At 36.1% G+C, this 12,453-nt stretch overlaps 1 protein-coding gene across 1 annotated transcript in view; it reads right to left on the reverse strand.

Annotated features, from left to right (window-relative positions):
• Positions 1-4,679: 4,679 nt before the first annotated feature.
• LOC125074803 (serine/threonine-protein kinase 10) overlaps positions 4,680-12,453 on the reverse strand; it is a 48,587-nt gene continuing 40,813 nt past the window's right edge. Inside the window, exons 19-27 of the mRNA XM_047686229.1 lie at positions 12,161-12,263; positions 11,364-11,521; positions 10,733-10,940; positions 10,277-10,480; positions 10,051-10,205; positions 9,759-9,930; positions 9,338-9,433; positions 8,869-9,012; positions 4,680-7,117 (exon numbers count right to left, since the gene is read on the reverse strand). Coding sequence (XP_047542185.1) covers positions 6,239-7,117; positions 8,869-9,012; positions 9,338-9,433; positions 9,759-9,930; positions 10,051-10,205; positions 10,277-10,480; positions 10,733-10,940; positions 11,364-11,521; positions 12,161-12,263 — 2,119 coding nt within the window. The 3' untranslated portion in view covers positions 4,680-6,238. The remainder of the gene's footprint in view (positions 7,118-8,868; positions 9,013-9,337; positions 9,434-9,758; positions 9,931-10,050; positions 10,206-10,276; positions 10,481-10,732; positions 10,941-11,363; positions 11,522-12,160; positions 12,264-12,453) is intronic.

Consider the following 12,453-nt stretch of genomic DNA (forward strand, 5'->3'; position numbering starts at 1 on the left):
AGATTAACATTAAAAATGGCTACGGTTCTATCTGGTATTTTAATAACATCTTGCAAATACTGTGGTAATCTCAGATGATAACATGGAAATGCACAATGTACAGATTTTCACTATCTAAATACTTAAAAAAAAACAATTTGGACTTGTTTTTCGATAGATAAACACAACGCCATAGACACAACATACTTTTTATTGTACGACGTCATTTCTGCCTATCGTATGGACAATTTCGGCGGATTACCTTACGCGGGTGATGTGGACGTTTCGGTTTTTATATAATTGTTTTAAATATAGAATGATTTATCATGGTGCAACAAAATACTTAAATATATAACATTTTTCGTTGTACATTATTTTATTTAGATATATTTCTTGTATGGCATTACATCTCACACGTAAGGCGTTCAGGCTTAATACATCTATAGACATATTTAAAATAAATCCATTTATAAGGTAGTGACCAGTATTAAATAGGGAAGGACAGTCCGAGCGAGTAATTTCTATTTTTGTACATAAGACCTTTTAAGCGTATTTAGGATTATGGACAATAAATATTTTGACTGAAATTCAAGTAAAAAGATAAAATAAGAAATCCCGCCGTGATGTCGTTAAAGACATTTATCTAGTCAAGAATTGATTTCATTTAAAAATATAATTTTCACAGATAATGAAAAAAAAATCCAATTAAAACTGTCTCCGAAGGAATTTGACAATTGTCTTTGGTTTACTATACTGTATCCTGTTCAATCGAAGACTGGCGGGAAAATAAAAATAAGACCACAAAGGTTTTATATTATCATTTATAAAATTATAATTAAAGTGGTTAGTTGTTAAAGTAAATAATAAAACCTACTTTGTCGTTCGTGATAAACTCATACCCACACTAGAAGTCTTTTATAAATTAAGTAGGCACGTTTAAACAATTAAAATTACACAAATACTGTACATGAAAAAATATTTCTTCTTCTATATCTACACGTCAGTCGCCGCGTCTTACGGCTGACTTTTTTATCATTTTTTTGTCCTTAACAACTGTACAAAATATACAATTCTTTCGTGTTTTTTTTTATGATGACTAAAATATCGATGAAGTAAACGTGTAAGCCATTTCATTATCTAAAATAAAGTCTTTGTTATTTATCCCTTAAAGCAAATTATTAATAATAATTGGAATATCCAAAAAACAGCTCGAAGATCACGCGCCATCAGCTTAACTCTTCTAATCCTTTGAACAAACTACCGCTTTCTAACCTAAAATATAATCATTCAGGCAGCTTCTGACTATCATAATACCACCAGTACAGAAATGGCCTACCTAATATTTTGGACGAATTTAATGTCTAAAACTATGGATATGTCATTTGGTAATGCATTAAATATGCAAGTAGTAAGTAGCTAATTATTTATAACTTGTTGAAAAAACATTTTTTTCTTTAAATAATACTAAAAGTCTAATTTTTTTAGTGCGTGGCCGATGGGGATAACCTTGACCTTTTTAGAGTTCAAAATATATTTTTCAGACCATTTAAGTATTGATGGTCTAACCTACACACAAAACTTAGGCCGAAACTACTACTAAATTTGAGCACCATATTGGTGATACAAGCAAGCAGTCTCCTTAAAGCACTCAATAGAAGCGCGGCGTTCATTTGCAATTCAATTCCTCAATTCCTTATGTATAATTATAATCATAAGACTTTCAAAAGCATGTTTTAAAATTTTTGGACGTCGAATAAATTTTCGTGTCCTCGCGTTATATAACTTCTAATTCGCCAAATATTGGTTTAATTTTTTTAATATAATTTTAAGTCTTGACGCTCTTAATGATTTGGCACTTATTATAATTAAATTTTCTCAAAAATTGCGTTTAAAATAAGCTCAAATTGCTTTTATTTTTCTCGAGATATAGAATTTCCTACGCGATTCAGATTCGAAGATTTACACGTGTACACAAAACAATTATAACGGAAATCCAACTGAAAAAAAATATTCATTACTATGATATATATACGTAGTAAGATTTGCTATTTAATGTACAATTTATTATAGGCAATTCCCGCGTAGTAAATTCTAAACGTCATTGCATTTTGGCGCCCATTTTGACAATTGATAAGTGACATCCGACCCGACTTTTTTTATTTACATTAATCGTAATGGCTGGATGCTAGGCTTGTTCTAGATGAATGAAGGGTTGAGCTGTGCTGGGGCATGCTGGATGTGGGGGGCGGGAGGCGAGCGTTGGCCGCCAATCTTTCTTGTTCCTCCAATTGACCCGTGAATTCATCTTCTAAGGCCTGTTTAATTGACAACAACATATTAAAGATCACGATATTTTTTTACAAATTTTCAAAATATTTAACATTTGACTCAGGCAAAAAAAACAATACCATGCCAAAAAAAAAATTTGAATGCAGACATACCATGCAGTCCACCGCTGGAAGTACATCCAGTTCCGATGTTAGGATACCTTGAAACCTTATTAGTTACCATGCTATAGACAAAGCATTATTATACTATCTCCTTCATTTTAAAATATTGCCAGTTACAAAAGTAATCTGATTTTTTTTTTCTACAAAATACGCACGAAGACATGTCTTTTTAAAGGATTAATTAGCGAAAAATATAGGTCAGAAATATGTACAAAATTTAATTAAAAGTTATTAGTTAATCTTGAAGGTCATTTTCTAAGATCAGCAACATGCGAGCTATATATTGATTTATTTTCCCTTTATTTATCTATATTATAAAATATTTCTTCTATTTAGAAATTAATTTTATTTTAGGATATAATATAGCAGAACTTCTATTTGTCTTTGGTATCGCCATAAGCCCCAAATACATATTGAAGATGACATATTTGTTATCTATGCATATACAGTATGTTACATTATTTTCAAATCAATAAAAAGTTTATTAGTTATTAAATAAGTTATTGAGATCCCGCTGTATAACGAATTGGATGTAAATTTCAAATGTACAACTTATATAATAAAATATTTGACAATATATTGACAATATTATATATAAAAAAATAGCCAGGTTCAAATCCCACCACCAAGAAATGAAGCAAACAATCCATAACATAACAACTTTATTATTATTTACATTATTGTATTATTTTTATCATAATCAAGCTTTTTATTAAAACACTTCAGCTCGTAATCCATAGATGATATGAAATGTCAAATAATACACCGGAAAACTACATACCATGTCCAAACGCTAACTGCGATCGACAGGCAAGATTAGAAAAACGATCGAAAATTTGTCGACTGAAATTGTATTTTGAACCGACAAAGTCGTGTAACGCTTGTAATTATTGTAACTAGCAGTTAATATATTGCTAAGAGACTTCAAAAAGGCAGTTCTATGTTCGTCTGTATGTATTTTTTATGTTTACCTAATTCAAGGTCAATTGTAGACAGATTTTATTATTATTATTTTTCATTTAATTAGACAAAGAACATTTCAACAAGTCTTTAAATAATTTCATTATATTTTATAAATATACGTTTTACTGATAATGGTTATCTTTTGAGACGATATTGTGACACGAAAAGATTGAACGGAAAGATTAAAAAAAAAAACTGATCTCGATCGGAAAAATAGTTATATATATCAATATAATTATATCGTGACACGTTCAATCATACATAAATCAAAATAGCTTATATCTTGACTCCGACAACTACCACAGCCTTCCTTATATACCTAATATATATCTCCAAATATTTTAAATATTTTCTTCTAAGGCTTGAAGAAATTTAATCTTCAACCCTTTCCAATCCCTCAAAGTATTACGATACATGCATTTTATGTAGAGAAGTGAGGGGGGGAATACACTTTATTACCCACCACCTCCCACTCTTCTTGTAACGTCATTGTTCCCATTCATTAAAAGACTTTATTTAACATTTCTGTAGTCATTTTTTTTCGAAAAAAAAAAAAACCGATATTTTCTCATCATGATATGATGTCGCCATTACTAGACATTTCGACAAATATACCTGTCTCCCTGTCTCTTTTTAACAGCACTTTTATACTTTAGGACTTTGATGGTAGTTATTAAGTTCTTTCTTATTTAAGAACATTTATTTCTGGATATGAATCCAGCAAATACATAGCTTAGTATTTTCAAACAGACAGGCGACATCTTTAATTGAATTTTCCAATATCTCCTACAGTTAAAAAAATATTTTAACTATCTACTTACCAATTTAAAAACAAAAAAAATACTCAAAGTTTTCTCCTAAACCAAAATTATATATCGTTTTAACTTTAAAGCAATTTATTATCTACAATAATACACTTAATCCTAAAAAGAAAAAACAATAGAAAATTAAAACTTAATGGCATGTAAAAGATACTTTATGGAAATTATAAAATTAGTTTAAACATAGTTTTTACACAAGCATTATTATATATACAAAGCATAAAAAATAACATGCATAATGACATACAGAATAAAGAATATGTTAAAATATGTTAAAATTACTTATAAAATATAAACTAAACATAATTTAAATAAATGATTAATGAAAAATGTTAGATGAAAATGCATTATTTAATTTAAAATAAAACGTAATTAAATTAAATTAACACTCGACAATCTTATGAAACTAATTTAAAATTCAATAAAATATAGAGTAAATTAATATTAAAACGCTAACAATAATTAATTATGGAATTGTTTTACCGATAATAATAATTCTAATTGTTTTAATTATACATAGACTTTCAAAATACTATCAACGATTATATTCAATAGAAACAATTTATATGATAACATTTAAAAGTTGACATATTTTAGGCACATTGAATTCTATATCTAAGATTTAAAACGAAGAACTAGCACTGGGCGTAGCCAGGAACAGTCACGACTCCTCTGGAAACCCTTACCGAGCAAATACGAATAACTGTATACTGATGTCTGTATCAAAATAACATAAAAGGTGAATATTTTAATAATGTTATTACGCGAAGTCTGAAACTTCTCGATAAGGCAGAGAACGACTCAAGAAAATGCAATTAGTATTTTTGTTGACTTTCCCCAGAATAAGATCCTGGCTACGCCAATGACTAGGGAATACGTCCAACTCTTTATCACTAAAAAACAAATACGCCCGTAATTTCGTTGGTAATTGATGGTATTATATTTAACTGTCACCACGTAGTTGTGGGTTGTGATCCAGATATAACAAAAAAGCTTATGGCATTCCTTGATCATAAGTTTGACAATGTTTTGAGTAAAATGAGAAGACATCAGAAAAGAGACGTCCGTCGCGGGACAGGACACCTGGCACTTGTGAAACATCGAAATCAGTAGAGTCGCACAGTCACTTGCGATGGCGAACGTCACCTCACCGTCACCGTACTTGATGTTTAACAATATTAAAAACATAACGCATTCCATTACTTGGGTACGATTTGGAAGGATTTTTAAACTGGAGGGTTTTATGAGCAAACGTTTTTGAGTCAAATTTCAAAGGCGTTTTTTGTGTTGTGTTTCAAACACATAATAAATCTACGAATAGGTCTACAAGTTTAGTATAAATAGGAAGATTGCTTGGCAATTCAGTGTTAATATTAATGGCAAGAAGGCGATACATTTATCAATTAACGATTATAAACATTTATAAAAACTGGGCATTAATGGAAGCATGGGCTTAAGCCATTGGTAAGGAATTATCATTTCATTATAAATAACTCATCACACGCCGCCCTCTCGGTGAGTATATAAAAGACTTATACATTTTTTGAATACAGCAGAGTCCTTTTGTAGAAGCTTTATACGACGAAAATTGACCTTGAATTGACAGCACGTCATTGGTCGAGACCAAACGAAGTGTAACCATTCCGGAAGAATTCGATTATCAAATCAACAAGGTCTATATCACAACGAACCATGTTGTGCGTCGTCCGGTTAATATGACGTCATAAAGCCGGTCAATAGACAGTCGGTCGATCCGTTAAAATACCCTCGTCAAACCAGCGTCCCTTCTAAGAGTTCCTAAACATACGAAAGCTTTAAAATTACACCAATTATTGAGACTAGACACAGTCCACTCGCCGTATTATATCCATTAAGTATGAACAATCTATCAATTCGTCTACAAATCTCCTTTAGAATAGCATAGAAGTGCCACAGTTTCTCTTCTTTTTTGAACTATATTCGTCGTATTTTTTTAAATTACCTTCGATTGAATAACATACAAAGCCTACAGTCAATACTAAGGTATTAAGCGACTGAATCTGGAGGGTCTTTCGTTTTCTCAGAGGCTACCGCCTTCAAATTCAACGTTGATAGCTGACTGACGGGTACGTTGGACGAATTCGAGTAACTATTGGAACCCCTGACAGCGCCCCACCGACTGAAATAAGCGTCCTCGCTGTTCTGCGAACTGTTACTGGTTACGCTCTTGTATGTGTCGTATTTATCGTCGATGGATGGCATATCTATCATGACCGCCTCCAAGGCGATGTCCTGTTTGAGACTCTGCTGGGAGATGCTGCGTTTCATCGGACTCATATCGTTGACTTGTTTAAACAAGTTCTCGCTTAAGCTCTGCCTGTTCATTTTCTTGTTATTCCTCACGGTTATCGGCACACGCTCGACCTGTTTCGATCTCTCGAACGTCTTCTTTGGTTCCTCTTCAATCTTCTGCACCCTTCTCTCAACCGGGACCTCATCGTACGCCATGATCGGATCCCGTTTAATATCCGGACCGCTGAACACGGAAAAACCGGATATTTTCTCCGATACCAGCTTCAGATTCGAAGTGGATCCGTATCTTTGGGCTTTAGTCAGTTTGCCCCGCTTCGTCGTGTTGGTGGCGCTGGATGCAGCTGATTTTGTTAGTCTGAAGTTGTTACTGGGACTGATGCTTCTTCGCCTGTCCATATTTGGCGTGTTCGCAGTCGATATGGCGAGGTTTAGACTAGTTCTGGATCGAGATAGTGATCCCATGAAGGAGTTACGTTGATGGTACGCCGTTAGGACGTGTTGTAGAACGTTCTTCGGCCAAGGAACGTCCAGATATACGCTCTTATCCGGTATGGTAAAGCCGAACTTCTTTTCGTGATCGTCCAAATGTTTCTCGAAGGTCTGAATCAGTTTCTGTTGAAAATTGTGCAATTTAGTGCAGCGTTTGACGTCGGACGTAACAAACATGTACTCTCCTGCTGTGACCTAAACCCGAGGCCTATTCGATTCATACTTTACATTGCAAACATATCGGAATTGTTTTTTATGTATCTTTATATATATAAAAAAAACTTGAGTAGCCGTTAAGCGTGACTAAAATTGAAACGCTTAGAAAATTTTTAGTATAGAGGTAACTAAGAGAGGATTTTCCAAAGTTTTATCTAAATTCGCACCCTTTAAATATGCAAACCTAATCGACATAGTCGATATGTACTTTCTATATATAAAGATTAATACACTTCCGATATATTCATACGTTTTAACATACAATATATCATGTTGCTTAAGGTTCCACCACCGATTTAGTTTAAAGCTAAACCAACATGCGTGTCATGCCCATTTACATATGCCATGCATCAATCTCATCGGAATATAACTATTTTAATGCATTTCACTGACACAGTACGCTTAAAAAAATATATATATTAGCACATTATTATTTTTTTTTAAACAGTCCAGTACCAACTTTAAAATAAAAACTGAATCTTATAAAAGTTTTACTATCTCGTATAAAAAATTATTGTTGAATTAATTTCAAGTATCAAATATTACTCTTATATGACATACAACCAATCCACGTGGTTTTATCCACTTTAAACGTTGCTCCACCCACGTAGGTCGTAGCTCAAAAATATAATACCTTTGCCTTTTTTTTTAAATTAAAACAATTTAAATCAACCAGACAAACAGTAATTTTTGTTATACTTGATAGCTGTTTTTTTTAAATTTAATAAAATTGTGCTATAAATTTAATTAACCCATAACATAACGATTATCAAGTCAGTCGAACACATATTAAAATAGTTATATTTCAACACATACACGTAATAAAGAAAATGTGTCATGCCTTCCACACATTAAATACGACTGAGAAAAAAAAAATTGTTTATCTGTAAACATGTGTGTGTTATACGTATTATATATTTAGCTATTCTGTAAATGTGTGTGTATTTCATTTCAGTCTGTGTATGTATTTATAAAAGAATCATTACGTATAATTGTCATTTGAACACTTACGACCTTATTTATAAACTGATCATATATTCTACCGGCAAGGTGTTTCGTTTAAAACTAAGCCAGCGTTACTACAGACACAGGAGACATAATATCTTAGTACCAAAAGTACGTGGCGCATCGGCGATGTCAGTAATCATGAATATTTATCACAGCGCCAATATCCACGGATGCTGGTGACCATCGACCACTTGTCTGGGTGGTCCATTTGTCCGACCGCCTATTTATTTCATAAAACAACATTATCTAGCGGCTGTTTAGTTAAAGACGGATTCATCTCTCTGACTTCATTGATTTGATATTTGAAAGAGCATATAGCCTTGTTACCTAATAATTAACCCCATTTAAAGGTTCGTCCTTTTGTATTTTATATTTATTATGACAATGCATTCTTCTGTAATAACAGTTATATAGAAAAAAACATGGGTCAATGACTTGTGACGCTAGTAGCGCTGAAAATACATTTTTGCATCATCAAATATACATCTGTCGGTTCTGATGAAGTTGATTGTATTTATAACGTCGATTTTTAAAATAATATCTGTAGCCGTTAAAGGAACAATGTCTAAGTTTTAAATCTTTAGGCTCGAATATGTAGTTGTGTACGTGTTTGCGTGCGTGCGCGTGTGCGTGCGCGTGTGCGTGCTCACCGCCTTCCTGTCGGCGAGGGTGGCGCGCCACTCCTTCAGCTCCTGCGCGTATCTCTCCTCGATGGCCTTCACCTTGCCGCTCTCGTGGTTCATCAGCGCCTTGCGCTTTTCGTTCTGGTATTGTTCCAGCTCGCGGAGTAGAGCCTGTATGAGTATTGACATATAGTGACTCGAACATTTTAAAAACTTATTAATTAATATAAACTAGAAATTAAAAGATAGAATAGTTGCACTGTTAATCTCAATAAACGAAATTGTGATATTTATTTTGACAGTTCGAATGTCATATATACATAACAAGAATAAACACGTGACGTCGGATGAATCCCTTCTCGTCGAGGTGACTGACTAACACAAGATGCACAGCCTAAGCCACTGGACATAATGTTTAAAAGTAAATATACTTAATTTATTTTGTCGTTGTCGTTGCGGTCTTTAGTATTCAATAATTATACTCGAGGTAACTCACCTCGCCGGCCGCTTTGAGCTCCTCTCGCGCCTTGGCGTGTTTGGTGGCCAGCCGTTGTTGCTCAGCCCGATACCGACGTTTTTCGTTCTCTTGGAACTAGAGACAAATCATATACAATTAATATATTTTTACGATTGTCAAGTTTTTTAGTACTACGGTGCTCAATTTGAAAAGGGAGGTTCTTACTATTAAAATTTCATTTGTAGTGTAAGGTCAGCCTCCACGAAAAATTGGGAGCTAATGTGTTTTTAACACACGCTGCTCATAAAATTATTTGTATTTCTTGGTGGCTTGGAACAGTTAATAAGTTGAAAATTGTAAATATTTAATTACAACCGGAACAAAACAATATTGAGTATTATTATTTGGCGATAGATCGTTTTCCGAAAACGGAAATATCAAACTATCTAGACATGCAGACCTTCTTGAGGCGCTCGCGGTCGTCCTCGTGCGCGGAGGGCGCGGCGCCGATGCGCAGCGACTCGCGGAACATCATCTCGCGCGCCTTCTGCTCCGCGCGGATGCGCTTCGGCAGCGAGCGCTTCTCCAGCGCCTGGCACTTCGCCAGCTCCTCCTCCTTGCGGCTGTTCTTCCTGCGGGGCGATGACGGGGCATGTTGTATATGTTTGTTGTTGGGCATAGAGAAAATTCAAAACCGAATTAACTGGTGCTGTAAGAATCGAACACGAGTAAATTTATATTTCGAGTCCCACCGTTTGATCTGCTCCAACTCCTTGTCGTGCCTCACGAGCATCTGGTGCCGACGGAGAAGGAACTCGTCCTTGAGCTGCCTCTTGGCGAGCTGGTGCCGCTCGTGGATCTGCTTCTCCTCGAGCTCCCAGAGCGCGGCCTCGCGGGTGCGCATGATCTGCAAGGAAGGCGGGCCGTGAGTGCGGGCGGATGCGGGCGGGGCGGCGCTGGTCGGGGCGGCGGGCGCACCTGGTGGCGCTGCTGCAGGTACTGGCGGTCGGCCAGCGCCTGGCGCTCGCGGTGCTTGTCGTGCACGCGGCGCAGCACGGCGTCGCCCGCGTCGGCCAGCGCGGCCACGAAGGCGCGCTCGCGCGACGCGTGCTCGGCGTCGAGGCGCGTGCGGCGCGAGCGGTACGCCTCCTTGCGCCGCTCCTTGGCCACCAGCTCCACCTCCTGTGGACGTGTTCTCGTGTTACTGTCGATTGGGTCGATATCGTCACTGATTATAATAGTACAGAGTCGTAAATGCTTCCACGATGTTTGGTGCCCGTGGCACAAAACTATAGGCACTGTAGAAAAATTAACTACTCCTTCGACTGGTAATACGTCGAGAACCATTGGAATCAGTGCGATAGTACCTTTGCCTAAAATTGACTCGCTCATAATACCATTCCTATGGCCCCCTGCATCGGACCGCTGCCTCACCTGCTTGAGCAGTCGCAGTTCCTGTTTGAGCGTGTCCCGGAAGTGCCGCAGGTCCCGCTCGTGCTCTGCGCGCAATCTCTTGGCGTGCTGCCGCAACTCAGTCTCGAGCTGCTGCTCGGCGCGCTCGGCGGCCGCCCGTTGCGCGCGCGCCAGCGTCTCCAGGTCGGCTTCGTGCGCGCGGGACAAGGACGCCAGCTCCGCCTCGAACCTGAACAGATGGTTGAAAATTATTGCATTCAGATAGAAATGGTTAAATCAACAGCACACAGATAGTCTAAAGGCAAATGTTTACACATGTATTGCACGAAGAAATCTAGAAGTCTGAATAAGTACAAGGCAAGAGAATGACATAAGCAAAAACAAGTACAAGAGAGTGTCAAGTGATGGAAATTAATGGAGAGCCACACTGCATCGAGCCAGTATAAATAAAGGTAACGACATTTTTGGCCAAAAATGAACAAGCAAACAATGAAAACACAGGGATATCATGTGTTGTAATATAATTTGAGAGGAAAACATGTCAAAACAGATATATGTGGAGGGAACTAAATTAGGTCTTTATCAGTAGAAATCTTGGCCATAATTGGTCAGAATAATTAAGTTCTTATATCAGAAGAATGAAGACACACACCTCTTGTCCTGCTGATCCCTGAGTTGGTGCTCCTTCGCGTTGAGGTCCTGGAACTGTTTCTGCTCCTGTTTCTGTAGCATCTTGATCTCGCGCAGCTCCTGCTTGCGCAGCGCGTGGTCGTCCCACGTGCGACCGCTCTCTTCGTCGCCCCATATAACCTACAAATATTTGAAAATAAATTATATATACATACAGTCATTTCGGGTACCTTTGAATTTGAGTGCAACTTTGAATAAAATGAAGCAGACTGTTTAATAAAAAATTTTCTAACCTTTTTTTGTAATTTTTCCTCCTTGAATGCGTAAAATGCAACGACCAATAATTTTTTTACAAGTCTATGGTAAAAAAAAAATTGATTGCTACTTGAATGAAAGTTAAAATTGGATAAGTTTTGGATTGTATTTGCTTATTAACGTTTATTCGTCATATTTAATAATAAATACTTGATTTTGGGTGCTATTATTACGATAAATACTGATAAACTTAAACTTTATCAAAACATGGCATAATTTGGGTAACTTTGAAGCATTCGAAATGTGAGGGAAAACTAAGAGGAAGAGGTGGAAAATGGAGATAATACACAAGTTAACCAGAAACATTTGTGGAAACAATAAAAAAATAGTAGCACAAATTCATCAACCACCAGCAGAGAAAGATACAAAAAATTATAAAACAAAAAGAAGTTCAAGGGAAAGAGAGAGTTCGGATTTGCAAAAAAAAAAATTACGATCAAGAAAGAGATGAAAAAAAAAAGAGAGGCCTAAGCCCAGCAGAGGGAGCTTAACTTTTTTTTTTACCTTGGAAGTGGTGGTGGTGACGATGACGCCATCGATCTCGAACTTTCTCGTCCGTTTCCGCGTCTTCTTCTTAAGGTTAGCCATGTGGATGTCTTCTTTCGACCTGGCAATTATAACATATATTAACGAAATTACATTTGGTTGACGATTATTGGCATAGATTTCTACTCTATTTTAAAATATACGAGGAGTATATAGTCTTTCAAATGCCGATTTTAATTGTAACTATTAAATTTCCAAGCTTTTACTAGAATATACAAGTAATATAAGTAAATATCGGACAACATCACATA

Source organism: Vanessa atalanta, chromosome 28, assembly GCF_905147765.1.
Source record: "Vanessa atalanta chromosome 28, ilVanAtal1.2, whole genome shotgun sequence".
Taxonomy (NCBI): Eukaryota; Metazoa; Arthropoda; class Insecta; order Lepidoptera; family Nymphalidae; genus Vanessa; species Vanessa atalanta.